General features: G+C 40.7%; 1 protein-coding gene across 5 annotated transcripts in view; it reads left to right on the top strand.

Moving 5' to 3' along the window:
* LOC106085736 (voltage-dependent T-type calcium channel subunit alpha-1G) overlaps positions 1–23,332 on the top strand; it is a 194,727-nt gene that overhangs the window by 122,697 nt on the left and 48,698 nt on the right. For 4 of the 5 annotated variants that reach the window (XM_059368128.1, XM_059368129.1, XM_059368131.1 and 1 more), the window contains exons 1-3: positions 10,149–10,274; positions 18,287–18,518; positions 18,621–18,795. In XM_059368128.1, coding sequence (XP_059224111.1) covers positions 10,218–10,274; positions 18,287–18,518; positions 18,621–18,795 — 464 coding nt within the window. In that variant the 5' untranslated portion in view covers positions 10,149–10,217. Of the gene's footprint in view, positions 1–811; positions 2,064–10,148; positions 10,275–18,286; positions 18,519–18,620; positions 18,796–23,332 lie in introns of those variants that run through there. The other variant, XM_059368132.1, reaches the window with a different exon arrangement.

Here is a 23,332-nt window from a genome sequence, read left to right as displayed (position 1 = left end):
TTAGTACACTTCTTTTTTCCCTTGGGAAAGTGTAGTTTAAGTAGGTATTTCCTTGAGGAATTGGAGATTTAGTACCTCTTCGCTTGGGGAAGGGTTGTATTAACACCTTTTCTCCTGGGAAAGTGTAGTTTGAGTACCTTTTTATCTTGGGGGAGAGTATATTTAGTACCATTTTGCATGAGGGAAAAGTAGATTTAGTACTTTTTCCATTTCAAAAAAGTAGTTTTTGTGCCTTTTTACATTGGGGAAAAGTAAATTTAGTACACTTTCCTTGAGTAAGAGGAGTTTTAGTACCTTTCCCTTTGGGAAGGAAAATGTTAGTACCTTTTCTCTTGCGAAAGGAGAATTTTAGAACCCATCTGGGGGAATGTAGTTTTTACACCCATTTTCATTGGCACGTTGTAGGACTCATTCTCATATATGAAAAGTTTGGAATATTCCTGCACAAATTTACATTTTTTTATTTCGATAAAACTATTTCCATTCAATGTCACTCTAAAGAGCAACACCCCATCATGCATTTCATAGTTTCTTTGAAAGACATCTGATTCGACTTGCTTTTCACCACGTAGTGTTCTACTTCGTTTGTGGCATTTTCCACAATAATGCCAACGTTAGTCCGGGCCAGCATCGTAAAATGCGAAACAACTGTCCATTTGTCACAGTCATGAATTAAATTTAAAATCATGATGTCTGCTGCCAAGCAAAGAAAAAAACACAAAAACCATTTTCGTTTCATGCTTTTATCTTTAATGAATTTTATCAATATTCTAATGTGTTTTCGTTGTTTCTGTTTATGATTTCTTTATAGGTATTCGAGTGTTTGTTATCATGGTTCAGCGGTTGAAGTACCTTTTCCAGCCTTTGGTCAGTAAATGACATTTACAAGCAGTTGTCCATAACCCCCCAAATACAGGCAGCTGGAGAAAGATCAATAAACTCGCAACATTTTCTCCGTTAAGCTCACTTTGGCTGCCTGCCTGCATGATAAGCTAATTGCTCCTTAGAAGAAACCACCACAGGAGGACTTAGTAGTTGTTGTGAGTTTGATTAAATCCTAAAATGCTGCATTCCTCCATGCAGGAGCATCAACAACAACAACATGAACAAACTCATCAAACTAGCGCAATATCAACAATATCCAACAAAAGAGCACAGCAGCCACTCCAACAGTCGCAACAGTCGGGTGAAGCGGCGTATAGAAATGCTGAACTGCGACCCTTAACTGTAAGTCAATTGGATACGGCCAACAATGGTGTCGGTCGCCCTAGCCAAAGGCTCAATAGACAAGATTCCGATACCAGCTCATTTGCTGGTCGCAGAACACGTCTAAAAGACGGCGGTGTCGGAGGAGGTGGTGGTGGTGGTGGCGGCAACTCCCATACAATGCATTCCAACGAAACTCCCACAGGTGTGCTAGTGAACTCGGCGGCTGAATCACGTCATCGGCGTGGTGACAGTACCCGCAGTCAGCTAAGAAAACCCAGTTCCTCCAGCGTTCGCCCAACTTCAAACGCTGGTCAATACAGTGGCATGGCGGCCAATAATGCTCGAACACCAAATGATCCAACAACACAAAGCCATGCTGCAAAGTCTGCCACCTCACAGCTCAATAACCCTGCAATGCATCAACAACGCCATCAACCAACCCACCAAAGTTCTGCTACAGCCGCCACTGTTTCCTCCTCATCGACCACCAACAACAGCCACCACCATAGAAATGCCAACAAAAAACCCGCCAGCGATCGCAGTGATGATGAACGTCTTAGCAACACCAGCGGTGAGCCAAGGCGAATGCGGCGAAGACGCTCGCGCCGCAGAAACAAACACGATGGCATGTCAGGTGGGGGCGGCATGTCTTCGTCGTCGAGCTCCTCCTCCTCGTCGTCGGGCTCTTCAACGGGCTCGAGTTGTAATGGTTCCTGCAGTTCGGATGATGGTGATTCGTCTACCTCGTCGGGTGAACCGAATTTGCCGTATCCGGGTTTTCCTGAAGTCGCCTTGAAGTATCTGACACAGGATACAAGGCCACGCAATTGGTGCCTGATGCTGATAACGAATCCATATCCTTTTTTAAGCAAATACTTGATTTTTAAAGCAAATCATTTTTTTTATTTAATTTTTTTCTTTTGGGACAAAACGACAACAAAAGACTACCAAGGTTTTAAAGCAAAAGGGCAGTTTTGTTCAAAAACGGGGTGGGTAAGGCATTAACATAGCCATCAGAAATAAAACAAACAATAGCGGAATTTCACAAAAAAAATGCTAGTGGCCTCAAGAGAATGGGTATAAAATCTCTTGGTGAAGTGTAGTTCTAGTACCCATTCCCTTTGGAAAGGGTGGTTTTAGTAGCGCTTCCCTTGGGGATGGCTAGTTTTAATACCCATTCCCTTAGGGATGGGTAGTTTTAATACACATTCCCTTGGGAAGAGCAGTTTTAGTACCCATTCCTTTGGGGAAGGGTAATTTTAGTATCCAAGCCCTTCGAAAAGGATAGTTTTAATACCCATTCCCTTGGGAAAGGGTAGTTTTAGTACCCATTCCCTTGGGGAAGGGTAGTTTTAGTACCCATTCGCTTGGGGAAGGGTAGTTTTAGCACCCATTTCCTTGGAGAAGGGTAGTTTTAGTACACATCAAATGGGGAAGAGCAGTTTTAGTACCCTTTACTTTAGGTAAGGGTAGTTTTAGTACCCATTCGCTTGGGGAAGGGTAGATTTAGTGCCCATTCGTTTGGGGAAGAGTTGTTTTAGTACCATTTCCTTTGGAGAAGAGTAGTTTCAGTACCCATTCGCTTGAGGAAGGGTAGTTTTAGTGCCCATTCCCTTGGAGAAGGGTACTTTTAGTACCCATTCCCTTGGAGAAGGGTACTTTTAGTACACATTCCCTTGGAAAAGAGTAGTTGTAGTTCCCTTTCCTTTGGGGAAGGGTAGTTTTAGTACCCATTCCCTTGGGGAAAGGTAGTTTAAGTACCCATTCCCTTGAAGAAGGGTAGTTTTAGTACACATTCCTTTGGGGAAGAGTAGTTTTAGTACCCTTTCCTTTGGGGAAGGGTAGTTTTAGTACCCTTTTCTTTAGGGATGGGTAGTTTTAATACCCATTCTCTTGGGGATGGGTAGTTTTAGTACCCATTCCCTAGGAAAAGGGTAGTTTTAATACCCATTCCCTTGGGGATGGGTAGTTTTAGTACCCATTCCCTTGAAGAAGGGTAGTTTTAGTACACATTCCCTTGGGGAAGAGCAGTTTTAGTACCCAATCATTTGGGAAAGGGTAATTTTAGTACCCATACCCGTTGGGGAAGGGTAGTTTTATTACCCATTCCCTTGGGGAAGGGTAGTTTTAGTGCACATTCCCTTGGGGGAGAGTTGTTTTAGTACCATTTCCTTTGGGGAAGGGTAGTTTTAGTACACATTCCCTAAGGGAAGGGTAATTTTAGTACGCATTTCCTTGGGGAAGGGTAGCTTTAGTACCCATTCCCTGGGGGAAGAGCAGTTCTAGTACTCTTTCCTTCGGTGAAGACTAGTTTTAGTACCCATTCGCTTGGGGAAGAATAGTTTTAGTGCCCATTCGCTTGGGGAAGAGTAGTTTTAGTACCATTTCTTTTGGAGAAGAGTAGTTTCAGTACCCATTTGCTTGGGGAAGGGTAGTTTTGGTGCCCATTCGCTTCAGAAAGGGTAGTTTTAGTACCCATTCCCTTGGAGAAGGGTACTTTTAGTACACATTCCCTTGGGGAAGAGTAGTTGTAGTACCCTTTCCTTTGGGGATGGGAAGTTGTAGTACCCATTCCCTAGGAAAAGGTTAGTTTTTATACCCATTCCCTTGGGGATGGTTAGTTTTAGTACCCATTCCCTTGGAGAAGGGTAGTTTTAGTACACATTCCCTTGGGAACGAGCAGTTTTAGTACCCAATCAGTTGGGAAAGGGTAATTTTAGTACCCATTCCCTTGGAGAAGGGTAGTTTTAGTACACATTCCCTTGGGAAAGAGCAGTTTTAGTACCCAATCAGTTGGGAAAAGGTAATTTTAGTACCCATACCCGTTGGGGAAGGGTAGTTTTATTACCCATTCCCTTGGGGAAGTGTATTTTTAGTACCCATTCCTTGGGGAAGGGTAGTTTTAGTACCCATTGCCTTGAGGAAGGGTAGTTTTAATACCCATTCCATTGGGGAAGGGTAGTTTTAGTACCCATGCACTTCGAAAAGGGTAGCTTAATACCCATTTTAGTACCCATGCCCTTGGGAAAGGGTAGCTTTAGCACTCCTTCCCTGTGGGATGGGTAGTTTTAGTACCCATTCCCTTAGGGAAGGGTAGCATCAGCATCCATTTCCTTGGGAAAGGGTAGTTTTAGTACCCATTCCCTAAGAGAAGGGTAGTTTTAGTACACTTTCCCTTGGGGAGAGCAATTTCAGTACCCTTTCTTTTGGGTGAGGGTAGTTTTAGTACCTATACCCGTTGGGGAAGGGTAGTTTTAGTACCCATTCGCTTGGTGAAGGGTAGTATTTGAACCCATTCCCTTGGAGAAGGGTAGTTTTAATACCCATTCCCTTGAGGACGGGTAGTTTTAGTACCCATTCTCTTAGGGAACGTTAGTTTTAGTACCCATTCCCTTGTGGAAGGGTATTGTTAGTACCCATTCCCTTGGGGAGGGGCAGTTTTACTGCCCTTTTCCTTGGGGAAGTGTAGTTTCAGTACACTTTCCTTGGGAAAGGAAAGTTTCAGTGCATATTCTCTTATGGAAGGAGAGTTTGAGTTCACATTATCTTAGGAAATGAGAGTTTTAGTACCCTTTCCATTGGGGACGTTACAATTTGGTACCCATTCCTTTGGGCAAGCATTTGTTTTTTCTGAATATTGTAACTTTTAGGCCCTATAAGAGTCTATTCAATAAAATTACAATAGGTACTACCCGTTCCCCTTACAGAAGGTTTAGTTTTAGTACCCATTGAGCTTAAATCCTCCGAAATACTTCAGTTTAGAAATATACCATTATATTAACATGCATTCTACTTACATTTCATTGTGAGTGCAGAAGAAAGGAATTCAATTTTAACATCATACATATTTCAATTAAATACTTCCTACAATTGGGGTATTATATTGAGCCATTTCTTGGATTTATTTAGCAATTTTAACGAAGTCCTTGTATACTATTTCACAAATCTATATTTCAAGAGAAATCTCTGCCACCCTCGTCAATATCGATTGCTTACACAACTCACTTCCTAGAATGCTCCGATTCATAGCCAAGTTAATCTTATTTCAAAAAGTGTTTATAATTCAAAAGCGAATAAGGAAATATTCGTAGTTTTTTCTCTTCCCATTTTTGCCTTTTCTACTTCATTTCAACTAGTCGCAGCTAAGTCCTACCTTATGCAAATTGCAAATTTAACAAATTAAAAGTTAAGCTGCAGCAACAGCGCATGAAATCCCATAGCAGGAAATGAGATGGGAGAGAAACGAATAACCAACGCCAGCTGTGCAAACAGCAAAAGGATTAAGGAAGAATTAAGTGATGCTCATTAGCACAGTTTGTCAGTCGAGAGAAAAAGTGGTGGTCATTCTCTGCCAAACGAACAGGCGGAGGATGATGTTTGTCGCATAGTTTTTTTTTAAAGGAGGGGTGTATTTCGTTTTTACATTTGTCAATGCTGCCATAACAATGATGGGGTCACAGAGTGTGAAGCTTAGAACCAAATGGAAATGGTTGCAGACAAAAGAGGGCAGACAGAACCAACAAACTAACAAATCCATTTTGCAATAATTTCCAACCACACTATGCTACATAGTACGATTAGAAACATTTCCACCAAGGACATACAATTTATGCATAGCCATTTAGCCAATACCATCGGTCACTAGGATATATATGCAGGTGGGGGTTGGTGGAGGAACCAGAGCATCCAACTTCATTTGTTTAACTTATAGCGGCAATATAACACCACAATGAGCAACCAAAGCATGCGGGTCATTATATTTATACATCGACCAACCCATCATCAGCGCACTAGAACAGGATCTGCACAGCAGTAATATATATGTGCCAGGCAGCGCAACAATTCCCCGGCCATCAAAACCTTGCCATTCATTAGCAGTCTTTGTAATTGAGCCTGAGTAGCCCATTGTACGCATCCTTAATTTCTATATATTCCACCATATTCAGAGTTCAGCTAGTCGCTGCTGTCAAATGAGAAACCATTTGTTATTAATTTGTAAATGGCCCAGCCACTGATTGCCATCACGATGATGATGGTGGTGGTAGCTGTTTTTGCTGCTGTGTGCCCACGTCCATGTCCATGTCGATGGGTCTGCGAGTAATGCATTTTCCAGCACAGTACATTTGCAACGCGCCCTCTCTCCAGGGGCAAAAGTAATGAGGCAAAACATGATGACGATTTTTTGTCTGGCCATGACAGGAGGAGGCAGGATTTTCACCTCCTTGCTAGGTGGCTGAGCTTTGGAATTGAAAGTGGATTTGGCTTGGGTATGTGAATGAATGGATTTTGGCTAGCTGTTATGGTCACCATAAGCCTGAGATATGAATTTATGGAGCAGAAGTGACAGCTGAAGAAAAGTTGATTTAAAAATCGATTGTGAATTAATTTGCAGAAAACTAGAATTTGGAGGCCATGCAGGCTAATGGGAGTGAAAACATATTAGGATAAAACAGATTAAAGCGTGTTAAGTTAGTTCAAGACGAATCTTATAAACCCTCCACCACGGATCGCATTTGTCAAGTTATTCGCTCTCTCTTTATGGGCAACATGCAAATTTGCAAAATTTGACTTTTGACACATCGATGAATGCAGAGCGATTCAAGTTTAAGCCCAATGATAAGAGACCTCCTTTTTATAGCCGGGTCCGAATGGCGTGCCGCAATGCGATGCCTGTTTCGGGTACAAGTTTTTACATGGCTGCCATTCCAAATGGTACAGTACCTCACAAATGTCGCCGGCACTAAGAGGGGAACCCATCGCTGATAATTTTTGTCTGATGTTCTCGCCAGGATTCAAACCCAGGCTTTCAGCGTCATAGGCGGGCATGCTAACATCTGCACTAAGGTGGCCTTTCTTTATAGGCAAACAAACCATAATGTATAAGAATTGTTATGCTATTGAAGCTACATCAGATTATGAACCGATTTAGGCCATACCTGGTTTAGATGTTGGAGACACATCGGAGACTTAATCGGTTAAGAATTGCGCCTTATAGGGCCTCCAGAAGTAGAATCGGGAAATCGTTTTATATGAGAGACTTTCTTACCTTATAAACCCATACAGACCTTATTTGACAGGTATATTGAAGATCATAGGTGAAGTCGTCGTACAACATTTCGGACAAATCAGAATAGAACTGTGCCGTCTAGGGGCTCAATCGGGAGATTAGTTTATATGAGAGCTATATGAGGTTTTAGACCGAATCAAATCATATTCGTCCCGTAGGTTAGAGAGATCATAGAGGAAGTCATTGTGCAAAAATTTCAACCAAGTCAAATACGAATGACACCCTCTAAAGGCTCAATAAGTCAAATCTGAAGATCGCTTTATATGGAAGCTATAACAGATTATGTACCAATTTAGACCACACCTAGCACTTTTGTTGGAAGTCATAACAAAACGCTAAGTGCAAAGTTTCAGCCAAATCAGATAGGAATCGTACCCTCAAGAGGCTCAAGAAGTCAAAATCCGAAATCAAACCGATCTCGGATTTTTGGCAGCTATATAAAACACATTGACCAATTTGGCCAACTTACAATCCCACCGACCTGCATAAAATAAAATAAAATAAAATAAAATAAAATAAAATAAAATAAAATAAAATAAAATAAAATAAAATAAAATAAAATAAAATAAAATAAAATAAGACAAAATTACCATGAAAAAGGGAATGGGTACTAAAACTACCCTTCCCCAAGCGAATGGGCACTAAAATTACCCTTCCCCAAGCGAATGTGCACTAAAACTTCCCTTCTACAAGGGAATGGGTACTAAAACTACCCTTCCCCAAGCGAATGGGTACTAAAACTACCCTTCCCCAAGCAAATAGGCACTAAATGTACCCTTCCTCAAGGAAATGGGTACTAAAACTACCCTTTCCCAAGGGAATGGGTTTTAAAACTACTCTTCCCCAAGCAAATGGGCACTAAATTTACCCTTCCCCAAGGAAATGGATACTAAAACTGCTCTCTCCAATGGAATGTGTACTTAAACTACCCTTCCCCAAGGGAATGTGTACTAAAACTACCCTATTTTCTCTAAAGACAAAATTTCCATGAAATTTTTTCTAAAGAGAAAACTACCTTTCCCCAAAGGAATGGGTACTAAAACTGCTCTCCCCCAATGGAATGTGTACTAAAACTACCCTTCCCCAAGGGAATGGGTGCTAAATCTACCCTTTTTTAAGGGAATGGGTACTAAATCTACCCTTTTTTCTCTAAAGAAAAAATTTCCATGAAATTTTCTCTAAAGAAAAAATTTCCATGAAATTTTCTCTAAAGAAAAAATTTCCATGAAATTTTCTCTAAAGAAAAAATTTTTATGAAATTTTCTCTAAAGAATAAATTACCATGAAATTTTCTATAAAGAAAAAATTTCCATGAAATTTTCTCTAAAGACTAAAATTTTCGTGAAATTTTCTGTAAAGACTAGCATTTCCATGAAATTTCCATTAAACTTTCTCTAAAGAGACTAAATTTCCGTGAAATTTTCTCCAAAGACAAAATTTCCATAAAATTTTCTCAAAAGACAAAATTTCCATGAAATTTTCTCTAAAGACAAAATTTCTATCAAAATTTCTATAAAGACAAAATTTCCATGAAAAAATTTTCCAGACCATCATTTTTAAGATTTTCTATGTTTATAAAATTTTCATGAAATTTTCTTTAAAGAAAATTTTTATTAAATTTTCTCTGTAAACAAAATTGCTCCAAAATTTTCTCCAAACACAAAATTTGTGAAATTTTTTGTCTGAAAAAACAAATTATCCAAGAAATTATCTCTGAAGATACAATTTCCATGAAATTTTCTCTTTAAGAACAATATTTCTAAAAAATGTTTAAAGATATTTTCTTTAGACAAATGAAGTGCTGAATGAAATTTTTTTTTTTGCATTCTTTAGAAAGATTTTGGCTTCTCTGACTTTAACACATCATCCACTTAACGTATCACCATCTCTTATCCCCATCTATTTTTCATCCATTCAATTTCAAAGATTGATTCTGTGTACGACGCAAGTGAAACCAACCATCATCCACAGAGGATATGTGTCATTTAGTTAATTCTTGGAAAAATAAAACTAAAATGGAATATCTGAACATAGATTGAGTGCAGCTCAGCAGTGAAGGGCAAACAGAGTGCATCGCACAGTATATGGGGGGGGGGTTGGGGAAAGAAGTACTCTCTCTTGAAAGTTCAGCAGCTTCTCAGTGCACAAAGTCAATGTCCAGAAATGCAAGAAAACTTCAAAGAAAATTAATAGTCTTACAAGTCAGCTCACAAGGTATAATTTATCATGAAACCTTTTTGAAGCCCTTGAAACCATTGAATTTTATACCGTATATAGAAGTATGCATGTGTAGGTCAACATATTATGCTTCGGAACCAGAGGTGAAAAGCAGCAAGAAAAGAAGGCCTTTTTTGAGACATGAAATAAACCCGTGTATACTGTAGCAGTTTGAGATAACCTCAAATTGGCAATGCAGTTCCAAGAGTTACTCCCTATAACTTCCAATGGGAGGAAGAAAATTGTTTCCAAATTGCATCATTCCACTGAATATAAAATTGCCACTTCTTTAAGGTGTTTTGGGGGGTCTATCTTAAAATTTCCCAGAAAAATATGTCATAAGATTTTACAAGGCCTCTTAATGTTTAACCTCATCTACAACCGCCTTTGAAATTGGTTGGAGCATATGGCTGGACATGACAGCTTCAAAGCAACATGTGTGCTGGTGTCTGTCCATCCTTTGCTGCTTTCATCCTTCTCCTTGGGATGATGTGGTCTTACTTGGTAATCTGTTTGTTGTCGATGTTGTTTCAGTTTTTCTTGTCGTTTTTCCTTTTTTTGTTGTTTTTCTTGTCGTTTTTCCTTTCTTGTTTTTGTTTGTTGCCCTGTGTTAAGGTTTGGTGTTTTCCTTAACTGCATTTTGATAACTATTGATTTTGCCATCAACACATGGTTCGAGCGTATATCGATACTGGTGATTTTATTCAACTGCATCACGCTGGGCATGTATCAGCCGTGTGTGGATGATGCTTGTGAATCGAATCGTTGTAAAATTTTACAGGTAAGTAAAAATAGCACAACAAAAAATCTTAGCTAATGACACAGCAAGGCAAGGTAAGCAAACACACAAACATTTACACAAATCATTTGATTACCGCACTGATTGTGTTACACTCTATTATCCAGGAAATTTGCTTTTGAACGCATGAGGCTAGTTAACCTGTAGCTTTAACGTATTTTATACCACAGGGCGTATGATTAATTAAGATAAATTAAATATCAATCATACGCCATGTGTGACAACATGTAAAACAATCGTTATTGTTCAACAAGAGCTCTCACTTGCCTCTCCACTTGACTTGACTAGATGAGACGAACACAATAATATTAGGCAAACATTTGTATATTTCTACATTCACATTTGTATTCTTTCTACGGCATTGTAATTCGAGAGGCATTTACACGCCTGAAATCTCAATAGGGATGTAGGTAGGGAATGTCTCTATGAGGAAATCCTTGCAGACATTTTCAAACATATCAACATAGTCAAAAATGTCTTTTGTTGTCTGACTTTCTCCTAACCCCCGTCTCGTTTACTCATATTGCCAGCAATCTGTGTTTGTTTGCCTGAATGGCTATGGCACATTTTTAAACTTTTGATAACATTAAAATACAATGTTTCATAGATAGAATATCAGCCAAAATATTGTTCGTCACACATAGAACTGGCAAAAATAAGTGTGTCTGCATGTATACGTATATGGATGTATATAACGGTGGGTCAATTTGTGTTGACAAAAAAAAAAACCAACTAACAAGCGGTTATCAAAATCGAAAACTACGACAAATATTAAGAAAATTTGCCTAAAATATTGTGGATCTGAAATCAAAATAGAGCTTCCGGTTATAAACGACAAACGGAAGGACGGACGGAAGGACGGACGGAAGGACGGACGGAAGGACGGACGGACGGAAGGACGGACGGAAGGACGGACGGAAGGACGGACGGAAGGACGGACGGAAGGACGGACGGAAGGACGGACGGAAGGACGGACGGACGGAAGGACGGACGGAAGGACGGACGGAAGGACGGACGGAAGGACGGACGGACGGAAGGACGGAAGGACGGACGGAAGGACGGACGGAAGGACGGACGGAAGGACGGACGGAAGGACGGACGGAAGGACGGACGGAAGGACGGACGGAAGGACGGACGGAAGGACGGACGGAAGGACGGACGGAAGGACGGACGGAAGGACGGACGGAAGGACGGACGGAAGGACGGACGGAAGGACGGACGGAAGGACGGACGGAAGGACGGACGGAAGGACGGACGGAAGGACGGACGGAAGGACGGACGGAAGGACGGACGGAAGGACGGACGGAAGGACGGACGGAAGGACGGACGGAAGGACGGACGGAAGGACGGACGGAAGGACGGACGGAAGGACGGACGGAAGGACGGACGGAAGGACGGACGGAAGGACGGACGGAAGGACGGACGGAAGGACGGACGGAAGGACGGACGGAAGGACGGACGGAAGGACGGACGGAAGGACGGACGGAAGGACGGACGGAAGGACGGACGGAAGGACGGACGGAAGGACGGACGGAAGGACGGACGGAAGGACGGACGGAAGGACGGACGGAAGGACGGACGGAAGGACGGACGGAAGGACGGACGGAAGGACGGACGGAAGGACGGACGGAAGGACGGACGGAAGGACGGACGGAAGGACGGACGGAAGGACGGACGGAAGGACGGACGGAAGGACGGACGGAAGGACGGACGGAAGGACGGACGGAAGGACGGACGGACGGAAGGAAGGACGGACGGAAGGACGGACGGAAGGACGGACGGAAGGACGGACGGAAGGACGGACGGAAGGACGGACGGAAGGACGGACGGAAGGACGGACGGAAGGACGGACGGAAGGACGGACGGAAGGACGGACGGAAAGAAGGACGGACGGAAAGGAGAACGGGCGGAACGACAAACGGGTACCGGAAGCCTCCCCCAAGAAACCCATGGTACCACCAAGAGTGTTGAGATGCGACTGAAGCCAAGAATGCCGCATACAGAGCAAACCTGCAATCAGTAGCACCGCACCAGATGAAGGAGTGGTATCCGGAGAAAAGAGGGAGGAGAAACGTCTATTCCGCAGAAAGAAAAAGGAAATGGAAAGACGCGAGTCTGAGCGAATTAAGATGTACAGGAGTCAAAATGAAGTCCAGATATTATACAAAAAAATTAAACATCAAACCGATGGCTTTGATGCAGGCACACCCTCCTGCAGTTACCACCTGGTAACTGACACAGGTAACATGCAGAGGATATGGAAAGAACATTTTACCCAACTGCTAGTGTCCGACGTTGGCGTCGAAGAGGGTACCGCGGAACAAATCCCTGATTATGGTATAAAATGTTCACCTCCTAGTCAGCATGAGGTCCAAATAGCTGTGACCTGACTGAAGAACAACAAGGCAGCAGGAGTCGACGGGTTACCCGTTGAACCATTTAAGACCGGAGGCGATACGCCGATAAGGCGCATGCATTGGCTTGTCTACGCAACCTGGCCAGAAGAACGCATACCCCATGATTGGAACCTCAGCATACTATGTCCCGTACACAAGAAAGGAGACAAGGCATCGCATACAAGATACTCTCTAGAATACTGTGTGAAAGATTAAACCCCAAAGTCAATTAGATGAATGGGCCCTATCAATGCGGGTTTAGTTTCATCATCAGATTTTTTCGGTTAAAACACGGAGCTCGATTTTGTGTTTACAGCCATGGTTTTTTGGCCAACTTTTCTTAGAAATATTGTAGTTGTAGATTCCGATTTTCATAACCACTTGCATAATCGACAAATTGACCCACCGTAATGTTTATAGTCACCATCAGCCCTATCATTTGCCCTATACAATCCACCTACAATGGTTACTGCGTCAAGACATTCTTTCGCCATAACCATCCACAGCACGAAGCTGTGCCGCAGTATTGTTCACTTTTCTGATATGCGTAGACATACGTCATGCCGACTTTACGCCATTTCTTACGTGCCACTGAGACGATATCTATGTCAAGATATGGGACATTCCATCACAAATCAAAGAGTCGAGAAAAACAAAAAAACATTTTAGGAAATAAAAAACCCTGTATTAAAAATTGGTAAACCTAGCTCCAAAAGATGGCATTACAAAATGAAATTTTATTGCTAACTACCAACGCATTTTCCAAATAATAGATAGAAAAATTCGATTTTGCATGAATGGGACCTCCTTTTTATAGCGGAGACCGAACGGCGTGCCACAGAGCTACACCTATTAGGGGAGAAGTATCTAACAAATGTCGCCAGCACTAGGACGGAATAATCACCGCTGAAAAATTTTCTGATTTTCCTGCCAGAATTCGAACCCAGGCGTTCAGCCTCATTGCCGGATATGCTAACCTCTGCGCTACGGTGGCCTCCCAATTCGAAAAGCAAACCATAAAATTTATAAACTTTCAAAAGTATAGCTGTAGGTACTGAAAAATTTGATGAATGACTAAAGAACAATTGTAAAAATATTAAACATGGATTGCCCCATATTCTACTACTACATATATACATCCATATATAATATTTCATGGTTGTGTATATATGTGTGTATGTGTGCTTGTTGAAAATTCTCTACTAAGACTGAGAGACATTGTCAGCAGATAATTTGTAGGAATGACTTATGAATGGATTTAGCAACAGTTTGTTGATTTTGATTGAATGTAGAGGGGAAATAATTGAGAGATTCTCCTCCCTAGGCAAAATGCCATAAAAACATATGAAAATTAAATTTGAAACATTACACAAACCTTTGGAGGAAGGGAAACCAAATTAACTTGTTACCAACGTAATTTTCCAGAAAAAAACATAAAATGAATCTTTTTAAAGAAGAACAAAAGAACGTTTCATGAGATGTAAAATATCAAGACGAATTGAAAAAGACAAAGACTTTTTTAAGGTTAAAAGGTGAAAAGACTTAAAGGAATGTTTGGAGACCTTGAAAATTAAAAAAAAAAAAAATAACAAGTAAAAGCGTGCTAAGTTCGGCCGGACCGAATCTTGGGGACCCACCACCATGGATTCTGCTAAAAATTTATACAGGGGCTCAAGAAGTCAAATCGGGAGGTCGGTTTATATGGGAGCTATATCAGGTTATACACCGATTCGGACCGTACTTAACAATGTTGTTGGAAGAACAGAACACACATGCAAAGTTTCAGCCAAATCGGACAAAAATTGTAGCATCCAGGGGCTCAAGAAGTAAAATGGAGAAATCGGTTTATTTGGGAGCTATATCAGGTTATAGACCGATTTGGACTGTACCTGGCACAGTTATTGGAAGTCATAACATAACACTACATGCAAAGTTTCAGCCAAATCGGACAAAAATTGCGGCTTCCAGTATCTCCTGTTCCTTAATGGAATGTTCATTCTCTCATATCAATGAGTGCAATCTGATTAAAGTTTAAGCTTAATGATAAGGGGCCTCCTTTTTTTATGTCGAGTCATAGCGGCACCACTTGGTAGAGAAGTTTTAGCATGACAGGATACCTCACAAATGTAGCCAGCATTAGTAAGGGGATAACCACCGCTGAAAATTTTGTTGATGTTCATGACGGGATTTTTTTAACCCAGGCATTCGGCGTCATAGGCGAACATGCTAACCTCTGCGCTACGGTGTCCCTAGGAACTATAGCCCCAATTCGTATTGAGAAAATGGTCTCAATCTTGAGGTGATAATGCATAACTTGAATATGTCGGTTACTTTCTCAAAATATGAATATTTGTCGCCTAACGGGTGAGTCTGGCTTTCACCCTGACCGTTTACACCAAGTTTAGATGCCGGATCTATATGCTTCGCGAAAAATTACAAGAAAAATGGCTCAAGGAAATATGGCCACGGGAATTATGATCCCAGGAAAAATGGCCTCAGAAAATATGGCGCTAGGATATATGTCCCCAGGATATATGACACCAGAAAAAATGAACTCAAAATATATGGGCCCAATTCTTATTGAGAAAAAGGTCCCAACATTTGAGTGAAAATGCACCTACATGGCCATTTATTATTTTTAACGGGTTTGACAAGGGAAACCTGATTTCACCCTGACATCTTACAAATATGAATGTCAGATCCATAGGCTCTGCGAAAAAAGAACCCAGAAAATATGACCCCAGGAAAAATGGCGCCAGGAAATATGACCCCAGGAAATATGACCCCACAGGAAATATGACCCCACAGGAAATATGACCCCTGGAAATATGAACCCAAGAAATATGACCACAGGAAATGACTACAGGAAATATGGACATCTTACTTCAAATATGAATGTCAGATCCGTAGGCTCTGCGAAAAAAGAACCCAGAAAATATGACCCCAGGAAAAAATGGTGCCAGGAAATATGACCCCATAAAATATGACCCCAAGAAATATGACCCCAAGAAATATGACCCCAAGAAATATGACCCCAAGAAATATGACTCCAGGAAATATGACCCCTGGAAATATGACCACAGAAAATATGGCCCCCGGAATGATGTTAAAACAAGTAAAAGAATGCTAAGTTCAGCCAGATCGATTCAACTACTATGTATCTCCTTTGACAACTTCTTTAGCAGGTATCTATTTATAGGCTTTTTATGGTTCGCATGTTGGAGACCATAGCAAATCGGATAATAATTTCTCCCTCTAGTGGCTCAAGAAGCGCAAACGGGATATCGGTTTATATGGTAGCAGACGATGTTATAATGCTCATAAGGGGTAAGGATCCGAACGAGCTATGCAGAGGGGCCAAAAGGGTATTGCATATGGGCTATGACTGGGCTAGACCTAGAGGTCTCAATGTTAACCCAGAGAAGACTGAAATATGCCTGTTCGCGAGAAAGACGAAAGTGGGTCAATTTAACGCACCACGTTTCCTCAATAAGACAATTTCGATATCTGACAAGGTCCAATATTTAGGTGCGATCTTGGACAGGAAACTGAATTGGAAGTGTCACACTCAGGAGCGTACTGATAAGGCGCACAGTTATTGGGGTCGGAATCCAAGGATAGTTCACTGGCTCTACAGGAGCGTGATTAGACCAATACTTACTTACGCCTTAGTAGTTTGGTGGACTGCTATGGAGAAAAAGAGCAAGACTTAAGGCGATGGGAGACTGGATTGAGGATGCGAACAGCTCATACCAACGCGGTATAATCAAGGCGACAATAGGAAACCTGGAAGGAATGGAAGAAGTTTTCAATCGGATACCTGAGACGAAACATAAGGTCGAGAGCGAGGCACTGCTGCCAGCGGCACAGTCTTGGATTGTCGGAATCTAAGTATTGCCTTCTGGCAATACTAGATAGAGTACAGAGTGGGCCTGGAGGTCTACATTGAGAACCCAGGGACTGACATCTGTTTTAGACTGCCTGACCATAATACGGTCCTGCACGCGGAGATCCGGGCGATCACGGAATGCGTGAAGTGGTGTGGTGCTAACGCAAGGACGTCGAGTGTGAGCATATTTACCTAACGCAAAATTGCCATAAGGCCAATAACAACCAGGACGATAAGGTCACGAACAGTCTTGCACCGTAAGATGGACATTAACGCCTTTTCTGAGGATGGCAAAATCCCCATCGTTTGGGTGCCGGGCCATAACGGAGTAAAGGGGTATGAAAGAGCAGGCGATTTAGTTGTGAAGGCCAGAGGACTGCCGTCAATAAACTTGGTTAATCCGAAGCCTTTCGGGTCAACGCAGTCCGAGTTAAGGTAGTGGGCGATGAACGCGCATGCAATATTGTGGAACAGCAAAACGGTCGGTGGGACGGCGAAAATCCTATAGGGGGATCTAGATCGTTAAAAGACGAGGCTTTTACTGAGAGGAAGTTAGAAGGAGGCCAGTATAGCTATTGGTATCATAACGGGACACATAGGACCACGAGCTCACTTATGTAAAATCGGTGCGGCAAGTGATAGCATGTGTAGGTCATGCGGGGAAGATGATGAGACATTGGAGCATTTCCTTTGTCATTCCCCGGCTTTCGTGACTAACAGATATCGGCAATAAGGTGAGCATACAATACTAGACATGAACATGAGAGTGGTATTGAAAACATTTACGAATTTTGTGAGTAGCACGGAATTCCTAATTTAATTTTTTTTTTTTTTGAGGTTACTTTTAAGTTTTTAGAGCGCACAACAAGCCGATTACTGGCTTAGGTGTATGTCCAAAGGAGAAGTCATTGTGCAAAATTTTAGCCAAATCAGATAATAATTGCGCTTTTTGGAAGCTCAAGAAATCAAATCGGCCGATCCATTTAAATGGGAGCTATATCAGGATATGGAGAGGCCACCGTAGAGCAGAGGTTAGGCTGTCAGCCTATGACGTTGAAGGCCTGAGTTCGAATCTTGGCGAGAACATCGAAAAAAATTTTAGCGGTGGGTATCCCCTAATAATGCTTTACTCCTTCGAAAGTTAGCGTGCTTTCGACAGACAGACGGACGTAGGGACATGTTTAGATCGACTTAAAATGACATGACGATCAAGAATACTTTATGGGGACTTACACGCTTATTTTGAGGCGTTATAAACAGAGTAACGAAATTAGTATACCTCCATCCTAAGGTCAGAGTTATTTTGCTTCTTTACTGTAGAGTTTTAAACAGAATACAAAAACCTCCTTAAGGATAGCAAACACATTATAGCAAATCAAACATTCTTTGTAGCTACTTTTATTTCAAGGTTTCAATTCTTCGTTTTCCATCTCTTCAGGTGATTCAAAGAACGAATTAAATCTATTTTTAGCAACTCTGAAGTTTTGTGGTATACTGTATTCTCAGAACTATCCCCTTCTCCTAGCATAGAAGATTCCCAGTTAATTGTCACCTTTCAACTTTTCAGAATTAAGCATTTTTATCAATTACTGTGGTTTCCTAATGTTTACAATGTGTGTATTGCTTAGCCTATGAAACCATGCCACCCTTCACAACAAAATCCAATAAAAAATTTTCTAACTTGTCTTTTTCATTTTTATTTTTTCTAGACATTCGATGATATCATCTTTGCCTTCTTCGCCTTGGAAATGTGCATTAAAATGGTCGCTATGGGAATATATGGCAAAACTACCTATTTGGCAGATTCATGGAATCGCTTGGACTTTTTCATAGTATTGGCTGGATTGCTGGAGTATGTGATGCACGTGGAGAATTTGAATTTAACCGCCATACGTACAATAAGAGTACTGAGGCCCTTGAGGGCCATTAATCGAATACCAAGTATGTGAGACAATACGAGAAAATCTATTCCATTGCAAAAACAAAAATGTAAAATCTTATTGAAATTTTCCCAACAACCCTTCCGCCCCCCCAAAAATCAAGGTATGAGGATATTGGTAATGCTGCTTTTGGACACTTTACCCATGCTGGGCAATGTTTTGCTGCTGTGTTTCTTTGTGTTCTTTATATTTGGCATTATTGGTGTCCAATTGTGGGAAGGTATCCTAAGGCAACGTTGTGTGCTCGAATTGCCCGACTATATACGAGTGCCATTGAAGTAAGTTTCAAACTTCTCAAAAGACATTTTTTAACCAAAAAAAAAGAATGCCATTATAATGTTTATAGATATACATACATAACTATATATAGCGATATGTATAATTTATGATTTTTTGTTTTCAAAATTTAAAACAAAATCTACGAATTCTTCTATTCCTATGTATTGACTAACTGATAAACTCTCTATAAATAATGACGATAGTGTTAATGATGAATAACTATAACAATGATGATGATGATGATGATGAAGTTAATATTTAATCTGTATAACCATAGAAAAGTTGTTATGGTATATCCATCCCCTGTAAAATTAGCAGTGTGTCAAAGCTAACAGCCTCTTCGATTCACCCTGAATTTGTATACCCCAAACCATGGCCACCAAATATCAGCAAGAATTATTAAAAAAAAATCCTTAGGTTGTTCAGAGTCATTTAGATTTTAAACCTTTGGGTTTCACTTCTGTTACAGTTAAAACAATTTTTCATTTTATTCCTCTCCCTCTTTCACTCTACCTCTTATTCTCTCAGTTTGTTTAAGTTGCTTTAAAATTTCAAACAATTCTAATTTTGTTGCCAGTTACAAAAACAACAATCATAGATTTAGAGAAAATTTAAGGCCTCTCTGGTAGTAACTCTCTATAAAAAGTAGAACAACAGATTATTCAATGACACATAAATCACAAACTATCAAACAAATTGCCAGTCATTGAAACAGCTACAGATGTACAAATCACATAGAAAACAATGGAACATAACCCAAAGGTCATTCATAAACAGAACTTTTTTCTTCAATTGCTGAGCTTAGTTAGTATTGGCCTATTAACAGATTCTACTCCAACTTTCATCAGTCCGCCCAACCGCTCGCTCTCCATGAAAAATTCACAAAATTTTGCCACCAAGCGGTTACCAACCAACCGTCTTGTCACCACCACCACCACCACCACTACCACAACCACCTAGCCCTTTTGTCGCCCCCCCAGACATTTAATTGCATTACTCAGCTGTTAAACTTTTGCAAAATCTTGTATTTTTTTTTCTTCTTGCCAAATAACACTCTGAACCAATAAAAGCATCATCTGTACTATAGTCGCTGTAAATACACACATTGTAACTCCAGTTGTTCACCCAATGCTTCCTTGTAAAGAATCAATCAGCAAATTATAAACGAAAAATAACAACAAAAACAACAATTTATTTCTCCCAGTGTAAATAAATGTCAATGACTCTTTGCACGCTCAGCTCAAGCTCCGCATCATTGGTGGCTGTAATGTTGCCGATAATTGTGGCCAGGAATGTGGCTGTAATTGTTGTCAACTCATCGCGTTGAAAAGTATCGAAGCATGTCATGATGATATTGTGGGTTAATTGGTGAACTGCCAATACATTTTGGTAGAACAATCATCGATAAAAGTATTCGTCATGAATTTTGAAAAGTGGTAGAAGAAGTCATCTAAAGTTCTTTAACCCGTGAAAACCAAATATGAATTTTCAAGCAAATTTAAAAAAACAAAATAACATTTTTTTTGAAAATATTTAAAAAAACGAAAAAAAAATTAAATAAAGTATATTTAATAAATAAATAAAATTAATTAAGCTAATATTAATGTATAAAAGAAAAAAAAATTAACATTCCGTTAAGGAACAGGGGCAAACTTCTCACATATGAATGAGTGCTGTCCGATTCATATTTAAGGCTAATGATAATGGTCCTCCATTTGCGACAATTCTTTGGGGAGAAGTTTTTACATGGCAAAGTACCTCACAAATGTCGCCAGCACAAGGCGATCATTGTATTATATGGGTCATATCGGTTCAAGCTTAGGTATAGACCGATATGGACCGTGCTTGGCACAGTTGTTGGAAGTCATTACAAAACACTACATTCAAAATTTCACCCAAATCGAATGAAAACTGAGGCTTCCAGGGTCTCAAGAAGTCAAATCCGGAGATCGGTTTATATGGGAGCTAAATCAGGCTCTTGACCGATTTGGACCGTACTTGGCACAGTTGTTTGGAAGTCATAACATAATACTATGTGCAAAATTTCAGCCAAATCGGACAAAAATTTTAGCTGCCAGGGGCTCAAGAAGTCAAATGAGGCGATCGGTATATATGAGAGCTATATGGGGTTCTTGACCAATTTCCGAATTTCAGCCAAATCGAACAAAAATTATAGCTTCCAGGGGCTCCAGAAATCAAATGGGGCGATCGGGTTATATGGGAGCTATATCAGGTTCTTGACCGATTTTGACCGTACTTGGCACAGTTATTGGAAGTCATAACAGAGCACTATGTGCAAAATCTCAGTCAAATCGGACAAAACTTGCGGCTTCCAATGGCTCAATAACTGAAATCGGCATATCGGTTTATATGGGAGCTATTTCAGGTTATAGACCGATTTGAACCATACTTGGCACAGTTGTTGGAAGTCATAACAGAACACCATGTGCAAAATTTCATATAAATCGGACAAAAATTGCGGCTTCCAGGGGCTCAAGAAGTCAAATCGAGAGATCGCTTTATATGGGAGCTTCATCCAAATCTGAACCGATATGGCCCATTTGCAATCCCCAAAGACCTACATCAATATAAAGTATCTGTGCAAAATTTCAAGCGGCTAGCATTCAACCGCTATCGCGATTTCGACAGACGGACGGGCGGACGGACATGGCTATTGCGACACAGAATGCAAGAAGTCAAATCAGGAGATCGGTTTTTATGGAAGTTATATCAGATTATAGACCAATTGTTACAAAATCGGATAAGAATCGCACCGTCTAGAGGCTCGGTTTATATGGCAGCCATATCAGCAAATGTAGCGATTTGGTTATTTTACAATGCCAACGAACCTACACTAAAAATAAGTATTTAAACAAAATTTCAAGCACTCAACTTTACTGTTTCGAATGTTAGCGCGCTGTCGACAGATAGACAGACTTTTGACAGATAAACAGACAAAAAAAAATCTGAAAAATTGATGAAATCTTTATTTGAATCGAAAGTACACTCCATATAATTTAATGGTTGACGATTATTTCATGCAAATGTTGACCATGACTGCGCCTCAAATGGTCCATCCGCTTAGTCCAATTTTGGCATACTCTTTCAACATTGCGGCCGATATCTCACGAATAAATGCTTCAAGGTTGTCTTCCAGTATGCCAAATTTGTAGACATGAGCTTTAACATAGCCCCACAAAAAATAGTTTAAAGGCGTTAAATCCCTCGATCTAGGCGGCCAAATGTTCATCGAACTCGCCTCTCAATAGGTCCATTGTTACACGTGCTGTGTGGCATGTGACACCGTCTTGTTGAAACCACATGTAATGTAAGTCAAGCTCTTGCATTTTGGACAAAACAATTTTGGATATCATCTCACGATAGCGCCCACCATTCACAGTTACATTACGATTCGCATCATCTTTGAAGAAGTACGGTCCAATGATGCCACCAGCCCATAAACCACACCAAGCTGTGATTTTTTCTGGATACATTGGTAGCTCTTGCAATGCTTCTGGCTGATCTTCACTGCAGAATTGACAATTCTGCTTGCTTACGTACGAATCGTGACAAAAATAAGCCACGTCGCTGAACACAATTTTTTGATTAAAAAAATGTGATCTTCGGCCAACTTTCCAAGAGCCCATTCACCAAATATTCTGCGTTGGGGTTGGTCGTTCCGCTTAAATTCTTGCACATGCTGTGTTTTGAAAGGCTTCACACCTAAATCCTTTTCCATATTGTTGAGTTACAGAGGTCCAGTTACTGCGAACGGCAACGAATCGATAATTGATGGTCATGATTAACACTGACTGAAAAAAAAAATGGATCTTCGCCCAACTTTCCAAAAGCCCATTCACCAAAAATTCTGCGTTGGGGTTGGTCGTTCTGCTTAAATTCTTGCACATGCTGCATTTTGAAATGCTTCACACCTAAATCCTTACGCAACATTTTCCACGTTGTTGAGTTACAGAGGCCCAGTTACTGCGAACGGCGGCGAATCGATAATTGATGGCCATGATTAACACTGACCGATACTGCTGCGATATTTCCTTCAGTCCATACTCTACGTAAGTGTGCTGGAGGTTTAGTGTCCAACAATGTAAATTTTCTGGGAAATTTAGTTACAATAGCCCGAATAGCCGCTTGTTAGGACGATTAAACTGACCATAAGATGGAAGAAGCGCGTAATGAACTTTCTTAACAGAGCACTCATTTTGATAATAAAATTCAATATTGGCAAGCGTTGTTCGTTTGTAAGACGATTCATGGTTAAATTATAGACCAACCAGAAAATGTTTAACACGAAACGTGTGTGAGCTGTTAAAACCAGTGTTGCCAAAAAGATAATAATTAAAAAATCACCCTTTATATACCCTTTCATGAACATCCCTTGCTGCTGGGCATTACAAAAAAGTCCTCTTAGCAGTTATACTCCCTTCAAAAACATTTTTGTAGTTTATAAATTTAAAAGAAACGTTCAGTTAGGTTGAATTTGAGCATGTTCTGCCAATTATCAATTTTCAATTTATGTGA

The sequence above is a fragment of the Stomoxys calcitrans genome, chromosome 4 (genome assembly GCF_963082655.1).
Source record: "Stomoxys calcitrans chromosome 4, idStoCalc2.1, whole genome shotgun sequence".
NCBI classification, from domain to species: Eukaryota; Metazoa; Arthropoda; class Insecta; order Diptera; family Muscidae; genus Stomoxys; species Stomoxys calcitrans.
The sequence above is the reverse complement of the archived record's forward strand: the minus strand, read 5'-3'. Positions and strand labels throughout refer to the sequence as shown.